General features: G+C 40.1%; 1 protein-coding gene across 1 annotated transcript in view; it reads left to right on the top strand.

Annotated features, from left to right (window-relative positions):
- The first annotated feature begins 639 nt into the window (after positions 1–639).
- MED27 (mediator complex subunit 27) overlaps positions 640–23,415 on the top strand; it is an 84,158-nt gene continuing 61,382 nt past the window's right edge. The window contains exons 1-2 of the mRNA XM_041475158.1: positions 640–881; positions 3,433–3,577. Of these exons, the coding sequence (XP_041331092.1) occupies positions 676–881; positions 3,433–3,577 (351 nt within the window). The 5' untranslated portion in view covers positions 640–675. The remainder of the gene's footprint in view (positions 882–3,432; positions 3,578–23,415) is intronic.

Genomic DNA, 23,415 nt, shown 5'->3' with positions numbered 1-23,415 from the left:
CTGAGGGAATGATGGAGCTGTGCCAGAGGAGGTTTAGACTGGATTTAGGAAAAGGTTCTTCCCCAGAGGGTGCTGGGCGCTGCCCAGGCTCCGCAGGGAATGGGCACGGCCCTGAGGCTGCAGAGCTCCAGCAGAGTTTGGATAACAGGGGACATGGAGGGGCTGTTGGAGTGTCCATGCAGGGCCAGGGCTGGACTGGATGGTCCTGGGGTCCCTTCCAGCTCAGGATATTCTGTGATTCCATGATTCTGTAATTTTGTGATTCCAGGCATCTGGACATGGCACGGGGTGATGTGGTTTAGGGGTTATGGTAGTGGTACTGGATGGATGGTTAGAACTGATGATTTACAGATTCACAGAAGATTCCGAACTGGAAGGGATCGAACTGACAAGGATCATCAAGTCCAAGTCTCAAGTAAATGACCCACACACGAACCCACAATCTTGGTGTTATTAGCACCATGCTCTATCCAGCTGAGCTAATCCCATTATTTCACAGGTCTCTTCCAACCTTTCCGACTCCGTCATTATTGACCTAAGCGGCCTAGGAAAAGAAGATAAAAGTTTCTCAAAAATCGCCTCGTGGCGATCAGCACCCGTCCCCCCACACACGCTCGGACTACATTTCCCAGCGTGCACCGCGGCGGCGCGGCGGGGTTGGCGGCGCCGGCCAAGATGGCGGACGGGGCGCTGAGCCCCGGCGTGAACCTGGAGGCGTTTTCCCAGGCCATCGCCGCCATCCAGGCGCTGCGCTCCAGCGTCACCAGGGTCTTCGACTGCCTCAAGGATGGGATGCGCAACAAGGAGACCCTGGAGGGCCGCGAGAAGGGCTTCGTGGCCGCCTTCCAGGAGAGCCTGCACTCCGTCAGCCGCGACCTGGGGTGAGCAGCGGCCCCGGCGGGGCAGCCCCCGGTGGGCAGGGAGGGGGTCCCGGGCTGTCCTGGCTCCTCTCAGCGCCCGGCGGGGCCCTTTTCACTCCAGGGCAAAGTTTTAGGCAAATAAATGCGAAAATGATTCGTTTTGTTCCACCCCCACCCCCCCCAGCACTGTGCGCGTTAACCCTTTCGAGGTGCTCTGCTCCAGAGTCTCCAAAGGGTTAAATATGCTAATAATATTTACCTGGGTTTTGTTCTCCTTTTGCTTTCACGAAGGACCTGTTGGTGGGATTGCATTGACAAAGTGAAGGTGTTCGGCTGCAGGGAGATTTGTCTCTATATTTGAAGTTTTTTTGTTAAAAATTAAGACACTTTCTAGGTGCAGACTACTCAGTAGCATTACCGAGTAGCATCCCTAGGTGCAGATTACTCACTAGCATCTAAGGGGTTCAAGAAAGTTAATTTTATTGCCAAAACTTGTCAGGCTGGAAAATTATCCCAGGTAAGTGTAGCTGCTTAGTACCAGCAGGTGTGTTTTGTGTAAGTAGAGACACAACTGCTGAGGCTGACGATGTGGAGTAAAGTTATGGGCAGAAGAGAGAGGCAGGCGCACAGTTTCATTCAGCAATTTTGTGTATTTAAATTGAAAACCCCTACCCAGACACGGGAACTGAGTACTTTGTGTACACTTAGGGACAAGGTTTAGTGGTGGGCTTGGCAGTGTGAGGTTTATGGTTGGATTTAACGACCATAAAGGTGTTTTCCAGCCTAACTGGCTCAATGATTGTCCGTGTTGATCCCACCACTGGGTCGCTGGGTTTGGCTTTACCCTCCTGGGAGCCATCAGCACTGTCCAGGGAGGTGTCCCCAGGTGCTTAACCACCCTTCCCAGAGCCCCTTCTGCTTCAGGGTCTTGTGTACAAGAATTTCATGTCAGCTAAAAGGCCTTGCTGATTTTTAGCTGTCATCATGGTAACGTAATTTTTACCCACTTCTCTTCTGTTGGGAAAGGTGGTGGATGACCCTTCTCCTGAATGATGCTGTACCCAGCTCTAGGGGTAGATGTTGTGTCCCTCTGGTTTTTAGTTTTCAAGCTGAGGAGGCCTCACAGTTTGCTCCGTGGAAGATGAGCTGTTCCTTTGGTTTTCCTTCTTGCCTGGCTCTGTGGCTTCCTAAAGAGTAATCAGGTATAAGCCCAAAATCTCATTCCCAGTAGGCAATAATAGACAACAACTCAGGAGCTGGACTTGGATCCTTGTAGGTCCCTTCCAACCCAGGGTATTCCATGAACTGGCCTATTCAAGGAGCAAGGGAATGCTCCAAGGTGTGCTGAGGTTAATATTACCAGTGGACTTTTATGTAGTGAAAATAATGACTGGTATCTCTGTTCTGCAAATCCTCAGTTATTATGCCTAGTCACACTTGTTTTATTGTATTCTTCTGTCAAGGAGTATTAAGCAGATTTGCAAGTGTTCACAGCACTAGAGGACTGGAAAGAATGTAGGCCATGGAAACTTCAAGGAATGATGATTAATAAAGGAGAGTTTTGTGTTAGTAAAGTCTGGAAGTCTTTTAACTGTCAGTTCCCTGATTGTTGGGAGTTTATTTTTGTAACCTTTCTTAAATGTAAATGGAGATATTTTGGATTTTTCTTCACAGATGTTTTCATAAGCTCCCTTTTGAGTGCTGCATTTAATTTAGTGGAGGTTCTGAAGTTCAGACTTGGGTGTAGCACTGGGCACTCAGAAGGAAAAGCACTTGATTAGTCATGTCACTTGAAAAACTGCTTTTTATATCTGTGCAAAGTGGCCAGTCTTTCTTCTACAGTTGATTAATGCAAGTTTGAAAAATTGCTTAACTTTTGTTATGATTAAATGTTGTGTTTGACAAATGAGATATGAAGCAATGATAGATCATTTCACAGTGAGGGATTTTTTCATTGGAAAATGGTGCTTATTATGCTTCATTTGAGTATTTTACACTACAGATATACAAATTGCTCATGGAAATCAGAAGATCCTTCCTTGTCCTGAGAACTTGGAAGGCAGATACTTGATTAGAGTAATCACAGCCTTTGCAGGATTGTCTCCAGGCTTAGGACTAATGCCAGTTTTTGTGTATATTTATATGAGGACAATGTTAATTTGGAGTTCTCTAATGAAATTATGAGGCATCTGCTTTCTTGGTGGTTAAAAAAATTACTTCTAGTATTTCAGGCAGTGCTGAAGTCAGAATTTTGTTGTTTCTGAGGGGCTGCTTTGCTCAGGAGGTGCCCTGGGCTGTGAACAGGACCTGCCATAGTCTGACTCTTTCCAGGTTGTTTTCAAAGACTCTGGACTTGAACTTTCTCTCCGAAGAAGAGCTGAGCTTAACAACCAACAGACTGCTTCAAATTGTTTGGGTAATAAGAGGGATTATGTTTGAAATGAAATTTGGGACATATTTAAAACTCATTTAGCTACTAAAATAGAATTGGTGTACGCTGCTGTCCCTGGAGTACTGCACATCTGCCATTCCCAGCTCTGTCTCTAAAAAATGCCCTTCTGCTTTGTGCCAGGGAGCTGGAACGTCTGAGCAACCTCGTTGGGAAGCCCTCAGAGAACCACCCCCTGCACAACAGTGGGCTGCTGAGCCTTGACCCTGTGCAGGACAAAACCCCCCTGTACAGCCAACTCCTCCAGGCCTACAAATGGTCAAACAAGGTAACCAAGCACATCTGTGTGATTTAGTTGTGTATTCCCATTGCATTGGACATACAGCTGACTTCTGAGTGTTTGGGGCTGCTAAAAGGGCTGACTTTTTTTTTGAATTGAGGAGGATAATGCATACCTAAATGTACTTTCAAGGATAAAATGTTGTTTTAATTAAGAGGAGACTTTTCTGTGATACCAAGGCCTGCCCTTGGTCTCAAAGGGAGTATTAACTCCCAAGCATTTCCACATTTAGCATCTTCTGTAGATATAAATTAAAAGTATGTTGTGTCCTTGCATCTGGCAGCAAACACTGCAGTGGGATATTAGAGCAGAGAATCAACAGCTTATGTCACCTCCAGACTATTTCTAGGAAAGAGTCCTCTGGGGAAGTTGTCATCATCAGAAATCTTGAAGCCTTTTCCCTACCATTTCCTGCCCATGGTCTCAAAAGCAGCTTTGTATTCAGCAGCTTTGGCATCCCTCCTGTTTTCATATCGTCTATATGGCATTGAATTTTAAGTAGAGTTGAAGAAAAAGGCAGATAATATTAATGTAATCTTTTACATTTAAAAATGTATTTGCTGAAAGAAACTTCTTTCTCAAAGCGTATTTCAGTTTCATAAACCTGTATGTTGAATATGTGTAGGATTTGGATAGGTATGTTTCTTTTTCTACTCTGAACAATCTACTTGTGGATCAAAAATACTCCTTTCCTCACCTAATTTTCTTAAGCACATAGAAGTGGCATTCAAATTATTGCTAGCCTGTGAGCACTGTTACATTTCAGGTTGCTTGTTCCCATCCTGATTTTTTTTGAGCATGCCTATTACTTTTTATAGAAATATGAAGATGAGTAAGTATTTAAAAGCTTTCTTAAAGTTATGTTTGAAATACTGTAAGGTGTTAAGAAATATAAAAGATGGATTCATTTCTGTTACAATAATTATTAGTAGTAAATGTGTCCGGAGTTGTAGCTGTTAATACCCTTATGCAAGACAGCAGGAGTAAGCAGGAATAATAAATCTGAAAATATTTAGAGCATTAAAAGAAACAGTTCCACTTTAAATTATTTATTATGATACATGAGCCAGGAAGACTTTGAGAGTGCACAAATACTTTGTAGGCAAATTCTTGTTATACATTGAGCCAACCATTCTATATTATTCAGATTTAAGATAGGATTCTGCAATAATGTTTGTATAAATACCACAATAATATTTGTGCAGTAATGGGTCAGAATACAAGTATGTGTTAATGTTTTTTAAAATCAGCAGAATTTGGCATTGAGAGAAATTTGGTATGATTGGAAAATGGGGGGACAGGAAAGATTTTTAAGTGGAGGTTTAGTAATTGAGAAAATATTTCATGTTTGCTTGTGTTCCTTGCTGTTAGCAGCAGATTATTGGCACTGAAGAAAGAATAATTAATTTGCTACTTTCAGCAAAAGTAGAAGTAGGAAAAATTATAAACTTGTAAGGCAGTTAAGTCTTCAGGGATTTAATTACTTCTTTAGGTCATTATCAGAGTAAACTCAGGCAGTAATGAAATAGCTTTACAGAGCTGTTCTAATGTAGTTTTTTATTAACTTAGAGTGTTATGGAGCTTTGAAGAGCAATTTTTTTGTAATCCTGGATTCTGATTTCAGAAAGCTGGAAGTTTCAGTATCCTGTGCACTCATATTCACAACAAAATGTTGCAGGAGAAGAACAGTACCTTTGATTTTTAGCTGTGAAATTGAAGTCAGAGACAACAGAGAAAAAAGAAAAACACTGGCTAAGTTGCAGAAAATGTGTTGCCTGTGTGAGGGTGTGAGCTGCTGGCTTTACCAGCACAGATCCTTCTGTTCCTGCTTAATTCTTCATTGCTAAATACACCTCTGGAATAAGAGTTATTTCATTACTTCTTCTGGCTGCCTTGGATTCTTGTTATGTGTCTCCTGTTTCCAGCTGCTTCGCAGGGATGGTTTCGAAGTGATGGTCTGTCAATACACTTTAGATCTGCCTGCATTTAATTTTTAATTTGTGACCCCTTTGTGGCTTGCCTGCTTGTATTTTTGATGAGCTGAGATAAGGGCATTTTCCTCTGCCTTTGATTCTTCATGCATTACTGATGGCATGAACAGCCCCATGGCTGCCAGGGGAGGAGACTTCTGGGGCTGTGGTGCCATTCCAAAAGAATATTCACCAAACACAAGGAAAATGAGTGCACAGGCTGTGCTGCATGTCTCAGTGCATTCTGCTTATTTTTAAGACATGAGGTGACTGTTAAAAGTCACTTTGAGGACAATAATAAGTAAGGTTGGTAATAACTGAGCTACCTATGAGAAGCAAGTGAGTGTTCAGTGTATCAAAGCACTGTCCTGTGGTTCATGAGATACTGGATGTTAGAATAGCTGGTTCTTTCTATTTGCAGCTTTGTGTTGATGTTGGGTCCAGCAAATGCCTGATTTTGTTTGGGTCTTGGATGAATGAACAAGTTTTTGGTTTAAGTAGCAGTGCTGGATGTGAAATGGAGTGATGATCATAGTCACAGACATAAATGGAAAATGCTGTGTTTAAGATGTGAGTGTTGACACAGGAGATGAGACTAAGCTGACACTGGTTTGGTTTGTTTACCATGATTAATACTTGTAGCTGTGCTTGGTTATGTATTTGGAGAAGACCCTCTTTCAGGTGCAAATTTACTGACCCCTTTGGCTGAGTGCAGTAGAGATGAGTTGCATTTAACGGTGATTTCACGGCTACTTGCCCTGAACCTTTTTTCCTGCTCCTGTGAGTCACAGCACTGGTTCCTCCATTTCTAAGTTTTAAGTTTACCTGCTTCAGGAGTAAGAAGAGGTCCAGTGGGAAGAATGAAAACTTCCCTTACAGAAGTGTGTTATCTTGGCAGCGTTTGTTATTTATGAGCACCTGCTCTCCTGATATTTACTTACTGTAGTTTATCCAATAGTTTTGCAGATGGTGAAGTTGTCTGTGTAATGGAAGCAGCTGTTTGGGAACACAACAGCTTGTCAAATGCATTAATTGCATACACACACAGCTGTAAAGGACCTTTCTTTTTCAGGTGTTTAACAGCTCTCACAAAGCCATAACTGAAAAACACAGGAAGTTTATTTTATTGCAAGTAACAGCTAAGTGGTTTTTCTTCTTTGCTTTAACCTGTTTTATGTATCAGTAGAAATCATGGAAGTCATTTGCTGCCTGTGGGGTGTATGGAGACATGCAGTAGCCATGGAACAGTATTTAGGTCTAGTTGATAAATTTCTTTCCCCCTCCTCTTCAATTTTATTTAAGAAAAGAAGTTATCTTTATTACAATTGAAGTGCTGCTTCCCAGAAGGATCCATATGTACTCTCTAATGTAATACTGAAGATATAATATTAGATAAGGTAAAAATGAGCTATCATTCTGCAAGGTTAATGCAGAGAGATTATTAAGGGTAAGATAGGATGTGTGTAGGTAACAGTAGTTGTTTTTCTCATGGACTGTCTCTGTTGAGTCATTGCACTTGAATTCTGGGTTTAGTAGTTATGTACATCATGGCAGTTGCTTTTTTTTTTATTTAATTTTGTACTATACTGTTCTGTCTGAGCAGGTGCAGTCTGAGATGACAGCAGCAGCCAGGAGGGCTCCTGGTCAGGGTGTGTGTGGCCTGGAGCAGTCAGGCTGGGTCTGCAGAGGCTCTGCCTTACCCAGCTGCCTGCTTCTTCCATTTTCTTACAATTCAAGGGGAATCACCACGGAGCAGAAGGCATCAGCTAAGCTTAGATTAAAGGAAATTTTGAAAGTCACTTTCTAGACTGAAATACGGATTAAGTTTTTTTGTTGTTGTTGTTTTTGGTTTTTTTTTTTTAAGAGATGTGACCTCAGATTTGTGGTAGATACTGCAAGAACTCTCTTCTCTTGCTCTTCAGGATGGTTCTATGCCAGGGCCCTTGTGCCACCCTTCCCTGTTCCCAGTGCTGCTTGTTTCCTGCAGGAGATGAGACCACCAGCTCATTAATATCAGCTTCCTTTACTAAGCAACTGCCTGTTTCCCAATATTTGTTCTCAATACTGGGCAACAAAGAGGTTTTGTAGGGGGAGAAAATACTTGTTGGTGCTGTGATTAATCCAATAACATACTTCTCCAGCCATGAAATGTTCAGTGAAGCTTTTGGTGGTGTGGTCACTTGATCCACCTACAGCAATGCTGGTGGTCAGATCAGGTGCAGGTTTTTGGAACCCAGGAGTGTCAGCTCATTCTTTGAGTGGTGTAAACTTTGGGTTTCCATCTGCAGCTTCAGTGAGGTTATTTATGGCCTGCAGTGTGTACTTGCTCATCCTTTGCCCTTGGTGAAGTGTTCCGTGCCCTCGCCCTGTGGGTGCCTGAGGCTGTGCCTGTTAAGGGGTTTCCACTGGAACAGAAAACAGTGTATTTTATGTCCACTGAGCAAGGAAAATGCTTTTTTGGGCAGGTTTCCCCTTTCTTGCTGGGATGCTGTTAAGTAGTTCATGCCCCACACTTGAGCTTTAACCACTGTACAGGTTGTTTGCTTGTTTGTTGTTTGTTTAGGTGGAGGGTATATGCAGAATGGATCAACTCCCAAACCAGAATGACTTTCAGCCAGTGAAGGGAGGCTGTGTTTGTTGGAGAGCAGCAAACTCAGTCTCTTCTGCATTGCTGAGTGACAGCAGCATCAGCTGAGTTCACTTGCTCAAGTAAAAATAGTCTGCAAGTCATCTTTCCTTCTCCCCCTTCCTTTGCAGTGGAGGGTTTGTGTTCAGACCTTCAAGTAATTTTAACAGCAGTAAAAGTGGGGAAATTGAGAGCAGTTGTAGTCTTGAACAGGTGATGTTATTTTAAATTTTTTTTCTTGATTTTTAACTTCTCTGAAGTGCAGTGTCGTATCCCCTGCTGTTTTCAGAGTTGCATTTATCCATGTGCTTTGCTCCAGTTCCAGCTCTTCTTGAACCCACGTGTGGGGGTGTGTGAGGGGTGGTGGTATTGTTTTATCTTCATTAGATGCTGCTTAAAAAATGTAATAACCATGTGCTTGGGAAGGCTGTTTTCTACTGCTTCAAGCAGGAAGCAAAAAATCAACTCTTCTGACTTTGTAACTTTTTGGAGAAGTAGGATTTATATCAAATTAATTAATTTACTCATCTGTGAAAAGATTATTCTGGCAACTTGGATAAACTTTACAATATCTGTGCATTATAAGTTTTCTAAGTGAACAAAGCTAGACAGTAGTTGTCATAAATTTATTTGAAAGCAATATGCTGGGAATTACAAAATGAAAAAAAATACTGTTGATCTGCATGTGGAAATAGGCTAAAAATATTTGGATTTAAATTTGTTGTTTCATAGCTTCCTCTTGTTTTTACATAAATTTAAAATCGAACTGTTAAGATTACCATTAATGAGTTAAAATGATTTTCTGTCACATGACTGAAGAGAAAAGGTATAGATAGGTTTTTTTAATTAAATTATTTTGATATGTTCCCTGATAAATTATTTGTATAAATTGTGTTTATTGTGGGGCTCAAAAAAAAGACAATCGATAGAGCATGTAGAGAAAGACCAGACTTGCTACAGCTGCACTTGGTAGCTTAGTATTGATTAGACACAAATACTGAGTTTAGTGACAATAAATGACATTAAATGTTAACCATGATAGTAGAGAAGCACTGCAGAACAGGAAAAAAAATCACTTCATCTTGATTGTAAAAGGATGTGTTCATTCCAAGGAACATTAATTTTGAATTTTGGGTGTGCTCAAACATTGTGACTTCATTGTAGTTTTACAGTAGCATGGACAATGAAACTGGATTATTGTGTTGGTACTTCTTGGGAATTTCAGGCAGGTGGCCAAAATGTCCTTTCAGGACTTTTTTTCCTACAAAAATGCAGCATTATAATACTGTGACATCCTGTTATGTGTTGATGCACAGATTCTGGTGCAGTCTGATTTGTAAGAGCAGAATCAGAGCTTCCTGGAGGGAGCTGCATTGGGAACTCCAGCTGTGGGCTCCTTTCCTGTGCACATCAGCCACAGGAACTTCTGTTCCTGTCATTGCAGAAACGAGTGGCACAGACTGGTGGGTTTTGTACACTGGACACAAAATAGGAGCTGGGCCACTTGGATTCTATTCCTGCTTTTCTCACTAATTGTTGTAACCTTGAATAGGACACACTGATTTTTACTGTGCCTCATTTTTGGTGCAGATAAAAGAGGATAATATCACTTAACCTACTTCTTGAGAGAGTTTCTAGTCTAAATGTGTCTCAAGTGCATTGGGTTGTTTGGACAGAAATGTTTTGTAGGTGCCAAGTATTATATAGCCAGTGACTAATGTTGTTTGCCTGGCAGTCTGGAAAAATGTCCTTTATGGGCTTTTAATTCTGTGTGCTTTTGGGTAAATATCTGGTGAAATGCCCTTGCTGTTCAGAATTACAGTAATGTTCTGGTTTTTTCTTTTTTTTTTTTTTTTTTTTAGTATTACTGGGAAACAGGTGGTTACCTCTGTGCTTCCAACTGCTGCAGTTATTAATTACTGCTCAGTTGTCTGCCTGAAGAATACTGACTTTTCTTATTGCAGGGTTGATTTTAGTGACCAGCCATGGCAGGGATGGCAAATTCAGGTAGTGTGGAAATTATCCTTGATATTAAAGTGATGGGGGGAAGAAGCACTGGAAGAGCTGTGATGAGGAAGAAAGTGCTTGTACCAAAATGTAATTTCAGTAGTCCACATGTGCTTTACTGGAGAAGGAAAAAGTGGGATGTGAAATTTTTCTGAGGGTCTTTGAGCTCTGCAATGATAGTTTAAAAAAAGGAAGTGAATATAGTGAGAAAATGGTGAAAACCATAAGGAAAACAGGGAAGCTTACAGTAATAGCAACAGTAAAGGCAGAATCACCAGCTTCTGCTTGTTAGACAGGGTTTGTTTTCCCTGGAGATCCTGCCTCAAGCAGTGTCTGGGGCATTAGAGATGGATAACATCAGTGATGTCTTCTCTTTGGAAATGTATCTTCCCTCCTCAGCTGTGAGTTCCTGGAATCTTCAGCTCTTGGGCTCTCTGTTTCTTTGCCTTTGATTTTAATGTTGGTTTCTGACAAAAGTTCAAGCCAGGGCTATTGTAACTATTTTATTGTTAGCTATAAAAGTGGTTTTGACACCTGATAATGTGACTGAAAGGAATGAAAATTGCCAATGTGTTTTTTCCCTTGCACTATGGAAAGTTATTGTGGCAGCTGAGAATTTCCTGCATATGCTGACTTGTGCTACTAGGGAAGTTAGTTGAATTTATTTAACATTTTAGTAGACTGAGGTTATTCTGGTTCTTCAGGAAGAGAAGAGTTATGAGGAGTAACTTGTTGCTTAAAAAATGAGAAATAATTAGCCTTTTGTTCTGACTTATTTTTGCTGCATAGTTTGAATGTTTTATGTCTGTGATCCTCCCAGAGTTATCACAGTAATAATTCACACCAGGGTGCTGTTGTGAAATAAGGTTATGTGTCCAAACAGAATTGCCTTTCTTACTGAAATTTTTTTAGAATATTTTGTTTCAAATCTGAAGCAGCCTGAGAGCAATGTTATGGTGTTTTTCTATTGTTATGCCTAGTGTTTGTTATTATTCAACAGTATTTTTCAAGGCTCTGATCAAAATAATGCTGTAAGCAGTACCAGTCTCAGTTTTCCTAATTATGGGAAGTGATCTATCAATAACACACTATTATAAATCACAGCCCCCTTGTCAGCTGGTGGGAATTATTTAATGCTTTGCAACACCTTTATTTGCTAATGAGTGGGTTTTTTTCCCCTGTTTCTTTGATAAGTATTAATGCCCTAGCTGTTAGCCTATTTCAGGATGGAAATGATTGATGTGGCTCTGTTTTAACCAAAACACTTCTGCCCACTCCTAGTTCTTCCTCCTCTAACTCCTTCTTTCCCTCTGCAAGAACTCCTCATACATTTCATGCTGGATGGCTCAAATAAGTAATTTATAAGGCAGTGATCACTTTCCCTTACTAAGCTGTGTAATGTGGTCATCTAATCAAATTGAAACTGCCTTGCTCTGTATTGAGTTTGAATGCAGCTGAGCCAGGCACAGACACAGAAATGTGGCCTGGGTAACTCGCAGTACAGCCATCAGAGCAGCAGAACAGGCTTTACTTGCAGAATCTGAGGAATACACAAAGTATAACTGGAAATCCATGTTGTCTGGGGATTAATTGATGAATATGCAGGACTGCAGAACAAGAACAGCTTTGAGAGAAAGCCTCAGACCCAGCATTCCTTTGAATTTCCAGTTCTCTTCTGCCTCAGCTCTCCATGGCTCAGACTGACTTGCTGCTGGTGAACAAGCCTGACCATCTCGTGGATGGTGCCACCTTGAAAACACAAAGAATGTTTTCAGAGACTCAATGTCCTTTCTTGCTTTCTTTGAGGCAAATTAAAGATGTTTGTAGAGTATTCACTGACCTTCGTATGAAGGGCATTCAAGGAATATGAACACTAATATAAAATAACTGATGCAGGTGATAAAAATCCCACAGGTATTATTTGTATGGAAAAGATTTTTTTGTAGCTTCTAGAGGAAATCAAATAAAATGGAAAATTTAATGATGTCACCCTGTTGCTCTCTACTTTTGTTGTTGTCAGGTCTTTTATTGTGCCTGTTATTTGGGTTTTTTAATGCAGAATTGTACTCATCTCTGTTCTTCTTTGAGTTCTCTTTTGAAGTTACTGAAGCTGCCCCCCCCCAGACAGTTCACAGTGGATTTATTTGTTTGAATTGCATATAAGCAATGCTCAGTTCTTCCCCATTGTATCTTAATCTCATGCTGTTGATAATTGGGTAACAAAACATGGAGATGGTTGAACAGCTAATAAAATTGAGACCAGTCTGTGTAAGGAACTGTGTAAGCATATAATCAAAACTGCATTTCTGACCACTGGTTGCTGCTTTGTGAAAATGTGCATTTGGCAGAAAGGTGCCAGCAGTTTTTTGTTCAGCAGGAGTTAATGCTGAGCTGCTGATGTTGAAGATGTGTAAAGCAGAGGGTCTGTGGTGACCCTCAAAATCTCTTGGGGTCAATGCAAACTGATTTTTATTTTCCTGGGAGGGAAGAGTAATCCTGCCCTGGACAAAGGGTGGTGGTTTGTGGCTGTGTGACAGGTGAAGAATGTGGATAAGGAATGACAGATCATTACAGACATCAGGACCATTACTGGATAGGAGCTGTAGGCTGTGTAGCTCTGTGCCTGCTGTCAGACTTCTTGAGTAGTTCCAGAACCATGTCTTGGCTCTCTGGAAACTCAGTGGTGCCATGGTTGGGCTGGTTTGGGGGTTGATAGGAAAACAGAGAAGAGACCAGAATATGATCATTACACTCAGAGCTGCTTCACTCCCAACCCCATTTGCTGGTGGTGTATTTTCTTGGTATGAGCTAGCATTTGAATCTACTAGAGCTGTCAAATCCTGAAGTTCTGGAAATAAAGACACTTATCAGTACATGTTATCATGTCCTTTGCTGATGCAAGATTAGCCCAAGCATTTATAGCAGTTCATTTAATCTAATTTTAAAGTGCCTGAATGTAATGATTCTTGCAGAAGAAACAAAAAACATGAATAAATCTTTTAACCACTGACACTTGTTCAGTTATAGTATATGTGGGAAAAGATGTCCTCTGAATTAAAAGAAGATTTAATGAAAGTTGATTGATTCTACCAGGTGCTAGTCTTTCACATTTTTGATCTTTTCAAAGAAAGATCAAAAGTTTCTGTATCCTGAGCAGCAGTTACCTTGTTGTGCTCTTTTGTGAATTTCTTGGCTTAGTGTGAAGCATTCAGTCATGCTTTGGAGCTGCACTGTGTGTGCTGAAAACTTTAGCCCTGGAGTTAAAATGCCTAAATCTGGACTGGGTGATCAATCTGAGAGGAGAAATGGTACATGGCTGCTGTTGCATGATTGCCTGGTCTTCTAGAGAGTTAAAAATACATTTCTTGGGGTGTACATTTTTTTATATGCTCATGAATTTGCTTGTTCTCAGATACCTCTTCTTCAAAAGCCCATCTGCTGAGAAGCTGACAGTAATAACTAATATGCTTATCAGATGGAATTAGCGTGAATCATCATTATGAGAAGTAATGACCATGTTGAAATGCTGAGGGTATTTTCAAGATTACCTCAGACTTGGTTGGCAAGCAGGGTATAATGGCTACATCTTACAGCACATAATAAAATCACAGAGGTCTTTGATGTTCAGAGCTGTGCTTTACAACAAATAGTTCTATTCAAAACCAGCAGAGTCTTGATTAATTTGGTTGTTGTATCTGGATTCTCTAAGTTCCTCTGACTGGTAGTGGCAGAGTACTAAAGGTGCTCTGTGTACTGCATGGGCCATTAGACACAAAGGAATTGTATTTTGATGTGACATTTTGCAGTATATTCTAAAATAGATGTATTTACTTCTCATTACATGAAACTGCAATTCCTAGGGAAATCAATATTGAAAATACCCACTAAAAGCCTCCCAGGATCTGCAAGTATGCACAAAAAGGAGCTGGATGCATGTGCTATTACCCACAAGTGGTGGGTTAAAGTGAATTATTTTAATCTTTTCATGTCAACATCAATTCAGTGTATTTTCCTTATTGCACCAGCCTGTTACTGCTATGGAAGATGCAGAGAATGGGGACTGGAGCAGCAAGAGTCCTCAGGTGTCTTTCAACTGTTTTAAGCTGCCCATGGTTTGAAAATATTCAAGAATCTGTGATATGAGCTGTTTGACATTTTTCCTGTTCCAAATGCTCAAAGGAATAAATCTACATAAAGAGTGTTAAAATGAGAGAGTCTTTGCGACAACGTCTGGATCTCAGAATGTTACTTTATTTCTCTTTTGGCTGACCACCACGATAAAACAGCTGAATCAAATACATTCTTTTATGTATAAAATATATTTTTTGGGTTTTGACAGCTTGTTTCCAGTTTTAGTCTAATTCAGTTTGAAACAGCTGTTCCTGATCTCTGCAAAACAGTTTTCTGATGGAAATCATGGCATTCTCAACTACTGCAGCGTTACTGGGCTCTGTCTCATTTCAGATGGTGGCTTTTCTTTATGGAAAAAGAATTCCTCATTCAGAGAAAATGTCACTTTTTTATCAAATAAGCTGCAGTTAAAAAGATAATGGTTTCCTCCTCCCTCCGAGGTTATCCCTCAGTGAGGGTGGATATATGTTTCTCCTTTGAGAAGAAACATCCCTGTGTGTTTTACCATTAGTTAGATTTTTATTCTAATGTTCCCTGCCCTACCCATCTGCTTTCAGTTGGGTTCTATTTAGAGTCTTCTCTGCAGTTGTCTCTGCACTCAGACTTAACAAGTTCTCTGCTTTGCCGTCTGCTTCAGTTTTACTCTGGAGTCAAATCTTGTATTTTCAGAATTTTCTGTGTAGCATTTTCAGTTTGCTCAGTGCCATCTTTTTTTTTTCCCCCCCCTTTTTTTTTTTTTTTTTTGGCTGCACTATTTTATGCTTCTTCCAAAGCTGTTTGTAGAAATTTCATAGATCACAGAGCTGATCAAGTCTGTAAGCTCTCTTGTGCCTGATAAAGCACCAGCTAACCTTTCATTTCCAATTTTCTGGTTCTTTTGGATACCCTGCATATAATATGGAGTGAAGTTAAAAACTTTCAGCTTAAAAGAACTTGCTGTGTAGTTGACTCTGTGAACACGAGTGTGTGATGTGGACTTCCCAGAACACTTCTGAAGGGGAGGATGAAGATTTTGGGAGCAGCAGCATTGCCAAGTTTGTCATGGGACTGGAGAGATCCATCCTCCTCTTTCCTCTGGCCTTAGCTTGCTGGATGAGTTTTCACAAGTGTCTTTGTTGTGTTTGTCTTTTTCCATCTGTAAAATATCTAACTATAAAATGAGGGTTGTGCTGCTCCCTCAGAGAAATCTGATGGAGATGCTGCACATGAACATCTTATTGCACCAAGCCCACTATGGACAAACACCATCCTGAAGTCTCTTTTGTGGGTTTGTTTTATTTTTTTTAAAGGGCAATTTTTCAACTGAAATAAAACTCTCATCCAACACAACAGGAAAGCTTTAAAGCTTTACTTCCTAAAGAGCTGTTAAATATGTTTTCCGTTCCAAATTCAGTGTTTTGCCTGGCAAATACTTTGGAGTGTTTGTAGTTTTCCTTGTATTTATTTTTTTCCCACAGTCTAAAAAAGCAGACTTGGGGCTGCATTAGGATTAAGTGAGATTAGAAACATCTTCTTTCCATCTCTCTTGTGTACCTCATATGGATACATCCTGATTGTATTGATATTGCATTCATCCTGCAAGAATCTAAGACCTTTAGTGTCTGCTGATGCTGCAGTTTTGATGGTGTGTTTTTCTTGCAAGTAAAATCAATTCAGACAAATCTTGGTAACTTTTCCAGCAAAATAAAATGACTATGCCAGGCATGGGAAGTTTTTTCAGCATGGGCATGCTCTTAGATCACACACAGGGTTGTTCCAGCAGAATCGATTGGTTGATCTACTAGATTTAAAGGTCAACTGTAATCACATTTCAGGAAGATTGAAGAAGATATAAAATTGCTACTGTGCTTTTCTGGGTCACATACACACTTGTGGTGCTCTTTGCTTTTCCCCTGTACATCTTCATTTACTCAGCCAGGGCATCAATACAGAAAGGGCACAAGTCAATGTGCTCGCTTTCTGCTGTCGATGAGGGAGCTACTTAGTTGTTATTTCCTCCAAGCCAATACTTTCCCTCTGGAAGAGCTGAAGCAGAGAGGATTCGGAAGGAACAAATCTCCCTTCCAGGGAAAAGCTGGGAGGAGAGCTGCAGTCTGGCTGTCTTGTTAGATAATCCACACAACTGCTTTAGCTGATGCATCCCAGGGATGATTCTGTCCCTTCAAAGAGCAGCACAGGTGCAGAGAGTCAGCATAAGCCCCTTTCACGTGTGGGACCTTCAAAAGAACTTCTCATTGCTCCTGTTTTATGCTGTACTTGGTGTTGTAAAGATGCCCATAGAGACCAGACAGCTGTGGAGTATTCTGTTTTGTAAATATGGTGTTTCAAAGTGGTATTTCCATGTAATAGGCAACACTGTCTGCACACACAGGTGAATGAATTTCCTGTTAATTTTTTGCAAGAGCCCAAGTGAAACAACTGTGTTGCCATAGAAGGTTTCATGAATTAAAAGCAGCAGGGACATGGAATATTCACCTGCTCAGATAAAATTAATTTTCCCTACAAAGTAAAAGAGTTTTGAAATGAAAAAGGGATTGATGGGGGGAAAGAGATTTAATTTAGGTTGATAAACCAAAACACATTACTGTTAAAGTTTGTTCTCTCATGTACCATATTCTTGCTATATCAATTTGATAGGACTTTATTAATGAAGTTTTTCTCTCTTCCTGTACTGGTAAACTTCTGTGGATCTTCCATGGAATAACAGAGAAGAAACTTAAAATGGAATAGACTTTAATGCATTGCAGATACTTTTAGCTAATTTTGAAACAAATTTAAAAGTAACTTTTTTTTTTTTTTTTTTTTTTTTTTTTTTGTGGCTACTAAATGCATATTTGCTGATGGTCAGGCTATGGAAAGAGTTTTGTTGTGTTAGCAGAACATGGAAAAATTATTCTCTTTAAGAGTCACATTCCTTCAAAAATCTGTTGTAGGTCATGTTAACTGTTTTACAAAGGTTATTTGCAGTAGAACTCTGTGAGCCTAAGTGAACTCAGAGAGTACTGTCCTTAGTGCATTTTCATATGTGCTAACTTGCAAAATGTAGTAATTCCCAGATGGATGGAAATCAGGGTCTGTGGCTTTTCTCTAAGCATCCATGACCTGCTTTTAAAGCAGACATGGACATACAGCAGTGGCTGAAGGCTCTGCTTGAGTGGGCTGAGGAGACATTTATTGTGCATTTATTTAAGGTGCCCTTTTTCAGAGATTCTTGCTCTGCTGGCTGCCTAAATTCAGTCTGTGTTTTGCTTTGTCAGCCACTGTGAAGTCTGGAAAACTAATGTCTCATGTTCACTGCTCTTATGGTAAAGATGGAAAGGGTTTTTTTCCTGAATAAATAATGGACCAGGGAAAGTTTTCAGAGACTTGCATGATCAAACTGGAGTAGCAGCACGTCCTTTGTGGTTTTCTCAGTGGCTGATAAAGTCAAACATGCCTTGACTGAGTGATTTGGTTTTTCTTTTCTTGCAAGTTGCTTAAATCTATTTATTTTTTTAAATCTTTGTTGACGTTTGTTTGTCTTCATTAAAAGGGTACTTAGGGAAACAATGAATCTTGTAAAGGGCAGAAGTAGTTTAAGAAGGGTACTGCAAATGCACTTATTAATTTCATGTCTGCAGTCGGATGTCATCCTGACCAGTAGGTTAGAAAGATTTTTGCAGGAAATTCAGAGGTTGAGAACAAAAATCTGTGACATGTTCATGAGGTTTTCAGGCTACAGGGAGTTGTCAGGTTATAAAAGAATGCTTCTGTCTGAAAGGAAGTTTGCAAAGTCAGAAAAACCTGTCAGTGGGATTGTTAGTGCCATGTAAACTTTATGCCTTTTTCTCTTCTTGTTTTTCCTTCAAATCACAGGACTTTATATCCCTTCTTTCTTCAGTTTGGTAATTGTAGCAGCAGATGCTGCTTGGAATTGAAACAGTTTAATATATGATCCATCAGTTGACAGAATAAAATAGCCATTAGAAAAGGGGAAGAATAATCCCTTTATTATCAAGAGTACTTGAACAAAGGTGTTTAATCAAACTTAATGTTTGCTTTCTTGAGAAGAGCAATGCCAGTGGTCACAGTCCTGGCAGGAGGATGCTGGGACTGTTCACTGCAGGTTCTGTTCTAATTCTTGTACAATGTCTCAGGCTTAAGTCTGGAAAAAGAGAAATATATCTGAAAGCGTCTTCCTTGAAAATAACTTGCTTTGATTTTCTATTTGATTATTACTTTAAAGAACAATAACATTTGGTTACTCCCTGAGAGTGATGATAAACTTGTGCTTTTGAGTTTTACAAGCCTACCCCAAGTTAGACAGTTGTGTGCTCATGCTGAATCCTAAACCATTTGTAAAACTGTGTGCAGAGGCCGTTTACCAACATCAGCAACTGTGTCAGTGAGTTTTGATTTAAGAAAAATAATAGACATATTCTACAGTAAAACACTCATTTTGGTGGATTTTTTTTTAAATTAAAACAATCCTGTAGGTGAAACAGGAATATGTCAGCATAATCTGTAGCTGAATAGCATCACCTGTCATGGTGTGCAAGGCAAGATGATATTTTGTCTGCTAAATCCAGCTACTGAGCTTGCCCTTTAAACAACCTGATTTATCACAGGAAACTTGCAGAGGAAGAAGGATCTTATGCTTGGCTTTAAATTGAGGCTTTCACCTGTGTTCTGGTTCCATAGTGAGTATATATTTATTTTAAGAGGTTCTTACGGTCAAAGAGTTTAGAATGTTTTGGCCTTTCTGAAAAGTTTTGTGCTAGATTTTTAGCTTATTTTAACTCCTTGCATAACTGGTATATTGCTTAGTCACGATGGCCTTGAAATGCAATATTTAAAAAAAATGAGTCTGAGGTCCTTACGCATTTGTCAAGAACTCCTTCACCCTCTCTTCCTGTGTTGAAGTGTTTGTTGATGAGTTCCCTGCCATTGCCTCTGGGTTTGTCCTCAAGGCTCAAACAGGGCCATTTCCATTTGGAAATTCTTGCCTCTTCCAGCATGGAGTTGGAAACTTCCTTTGGCAAATTTTGGTTTTGTTCCATGTAAATAAGTCTGCCAGAAAAGAAAAGCAAACCCTAAAACCCCCTCAGCCTGGTAATGCTGCCCGGTGCAGTCTGTGCCATCTCCATGGTTTTGAGCCTTCATTATGCAGCTTGCACTCCACACACTTTTATTTAAAGCAGAGCTAAAAGTAGAACTAAATAGCTGACGTTCAGAGCCGTTGGGTGTGATGCAGAATTCCTGGGAGGGGGCCGGGACAGGAAGAGGAGCTCTGCTCCTGCCGGGTGGATGGAGCTCGTTTATTTGCACAGATCTGTCTGTGCAGGACTCTTGGAAAAACTCTGAAGGAGCCCACGCTTTATCATGGAATATAGGCCAACTGGAATAAGAACTTCTGTTTTCTTTTACTCTCTTTTCTTTTGTTTTATCCTCTGAAATGATGGAGTTTGCTTTGCTGTGGCTGTTACAGCCAGGCAAAGTATTGCTGCTGAGCTGTTGCAGCATTCCCGCGCTGACTGCTTTTCATGGAGCCATCTCCATATTGCAGAGCCATCTGTTTTCCTTACTGTCCAGGCATTGGGCTCAGTAGTATAAATTACTGACTGCTCCTCAGCTTTCAATTGTTTCTGTTTGTTCTGTGTGCCGCCAGCAAGGTTTCAGCTCTCCAGTACCATTTTTAAGTTTTTCTTGCTCTTTTATGTTTTTGTGAATGCCTCAGGCAAAGACTATAGTTGAGTGAATTGTCAGTTGTTCATGTTGCTGAATTACTGGCTTGATAAAATAAACTTTGTGAGGTAGGTAGGTAGTGTCCTCATTAAAAAAGATTTTGTAGCTAGAGAAGTGATGGAAACAAGTTCAAAAATCATCATTTGTGAGAAGCAGTGTCTGGCTCCCCCACCGCCCCAGTTTCCTTAAATGCACACCAGTTTGTCATATTGCTGGTGCTCCGAGCTCATACAGAAAGATCCTTTTTGGTTGTGTAAGTACATGCACTGCTGAAGAGTTGAGAGTACTTTTAGAAAACTTAATGCTGAATTTATCAGCTCGTGTCTATTTCAAAATTGTATTTGTAATGGAAAATTCCAACTGTAATGTAAGTTGCATCGGGGTTTTTTAATGCAATTTCCTCATCTGTTTTCAGAACCAAAAGATACAGATTTGGGTTTTGTTTTCCTTTTTCTTACATGTTTGATTTCCACTTGCAGTGGTTCTCCAGTGTTCTGCACCCACAATACTGCAGTGATAGGCTGTGCTCAGTCCCATAGAGAATTTGCTTCTGGCCAGCTCAGAACTGTTGGAGAAGGAGTTACTTTGGGTTTTGAGATGAGGAAAAGAAGACTAAGTGAGAATATAAGATATTCTGTGGCTGTTTAGGACTGGCAAGCTTTGGAAAATGGCAGACCATATATATGGGATGCATTGAGGTTTTATGGGAAGCAATCAGTAGGATGAATTTGAGACCAGTGCAGGGTGATGCTGAAATTTTGGTACCACACAAACTATGTGTAGGGAGGTCAGTGCTGTTTCCCAGAGCCAGCTGGACTTTTTGGAGTTACCCAGTTCAGGGATGGGTGTGACAACAGCTGTGAACTGGTGATGCAGGTGCAGGGAAGGAGAACCCACTCAGAGCCTCACTGGTTTTTTCAAGAGATTAGGAATATTGTGATGATTTTGTTTCCCCTGCCTTTTATTTTTTTCTTGATACTAGGGAACATTCAGAAAAAAATACCAGTAGTGTTCATTTATTTTGTAGGGGCTGTAGGCGGCATGGCCTTGAGCGGAGATGGGTGAAGTAATTAAAACAATCACTGATAGTTGTTTATCTTAAGACTGAGGGTGAAAACACAGCCTTGGTTGAATGAAGCATTGTAGAAGCATTTTCTATTCAAATCCAATGTTATTCCCTCGCTTGTTGTGCTCTGGTCATTAGTGCTTTTAATTTACCTTCCAGTGAATGTGCCAGATGAGCCACTGTGAGCAGCCACATTCCTGTTTATTTTTCTGATGATGGCCATCTGAAGCAATAGATTGATGTCTGCAATTTTTACTTCATTAGTAATGAAGTCCACCAAACAGTGAGAAGAATGTCTGTTTACTTGGTGCCTTGAACTGAGGTACTGAAAAACTGCTGGGCTTTGATCTGGTAGGATTTTCGTAGTGATTATCAAGATACAGAAATAAGGTATGTCCAGGTTTAAATGAGGATCTGAAATGTCTGTGGGCTAGATGGCCAACATTTAAGTAGTAATTGGATTGTTGAAGAGTGCCTGCAAGACAGCCAGTGCACGGAAAATCAAATATATGTCGGTCTCCTTTGAAATCCATGAAAAATAATAATTTCTATTTTCCTGTATCTTTAACTGTGTCCCACAGCAACATAAAAATGGCTCAATCTCCAAGTCTTAAAACCAAGTGATAACACCAGTGCAAATTCCTGGCTAAGTAATGAATCCCTAATGTTTGTAATTTCCAGAAAGTATTTTCCCAATTCTGTAGTGGCAGTCAGTGTTAGGAATCCTGTAGGGCTCGTGTGGGTGGGGACATTTTTTGCTCAGTACAGTGACAGCTGCAAGTCTGGTCTTCAGAAACCTGGGTTTGGCCCTGAGTATGATTCTCCTTCCCCTCTGTTCCTATTTTGAGCCCAGTAAAAAGAAGCATATGTTTTCTTGCATCAGCTACCTCGGTGTTACCTTGTGAGGCATGACAAGGTCATGTGTTTGTATGGCAAAAGAGGAAATCTCAAATTGTCTTTGAACTGTCTTAGAACTGCTTTTTTCTTGTGATATATTAAAGATTTCCATGATGTACATGGTTAAATTTTGATTCATGTAGGTATGCATGTGTTGATGCTACAGTGCTGCTCCTGAAATTGGTACTGTTATATTATTAATATTGCAGATCATGCCAAGGAGGTGTCTTGCATTTAATACAGAACATAAGAAGGTTTGCCTACCCCATATGAAAATCTCAAATTGGAACTGAAGATGCTATAAAAATTTAAAAGGAACAAGGTCAGCCTGAAAATTGCATATTTTAAAAAGCAGAAAATCATCTATTTTTAACAGCAAATTTCCTTACCTGTTAGTACCTTTACTAATAACATTTTCAGTTATTAACACTTGAAAATGGTTTTAAGCCTCATTTTAATTTTAAAACTACCTAGTTACCTTTTGTCTAGTGCTTATTAATATGAGGTTTTCTAGCTGAGAGGTGTGAGAACTGAGCCAGAAGCATTTGGGTTCCTGTGCTCCTTCTGTATGATCAAACAAGTCAATTTATTCCAGTCATGAAAGAAAAGATAATGGATGGGTCATGTGCTTTTTACCAATATCTTCTGGAGGGAAAGTGGGTAAGAGGATTCTTCGTTATAGCAAACAAACAAAAAAAATCAGTAATTGAAAATAAAAGTTTAACAAATTTGGACTGCTGCTGAGGTGAATGGTTTAAACACCTGTGGTAATTTAGGATAGGAAGAATTGGAGAGGAATAGTCTGGGATCTGTCTGAAAGTTCAGTAACTTTCAATTTTTTTAACTTGATTGTGGAGAATATCTGGCAGGATGTGCTTTGTTTCCAGTTGGTGGCTGGTCCAGACAGAAAGTTACAATTAACTGCTCCAGACTAATCCTTTATTTCAAGTGGTAGAAGTGGGGATAGAGATTCCAACCTTGCCATGACCTGGCTGAAAGCCTCCTCTGGCTGCTTCAAAGACTTGCTCAGCACCTGACTGCAGTCATTATCTATGGAAACTCTACTACAAATATAGTAAGTATGTAGTAAAAACATTTAGTGTTCTTAAAAATCTGAGATTCCTCAGATCCACACCCAGCATGAGTGGAATAAGAATTGTGAAGGTAAATTTAACTGTATTTGTAAAGAAGCAGAATAAAGCAGGAAAATATGGTAGAAGGCATCTGAGAGGAGAAGTGTGGGCATTGTGTGAGATCTGCAAATAACATTCTGTGCATGAAAACGGTGCTGAGTAACTGCCTCTTCATCCATGAGATCCTGCAGACTCTTATAATTGGAGGTCTGGAAAGAAGCACATAATGAAAGTCTGAATCCTTAGCACAGGCAGACTGAATTAGATTGCAC

Source organism: Pyrgilauda ruficollis, unplaced genomic scaffold, assembly GCF_017590135.1.
Source record: "Pyrgilauda ruficollis isolate IOZ18807 unplaced genomic scaffold, ASM1759013v1 scaffold34, whole genome shotgun sequence".
Classification (NCBI taxonomy): Eukaryota; Metazoa; Chordata; class Aves; order Passeriformes; family Passeridae; genus Pyrgilauda; species Pyrgilauda ruficollis.
This window is presented reverse-complemented; position numbering and strand designations above follow the sequence as displayed.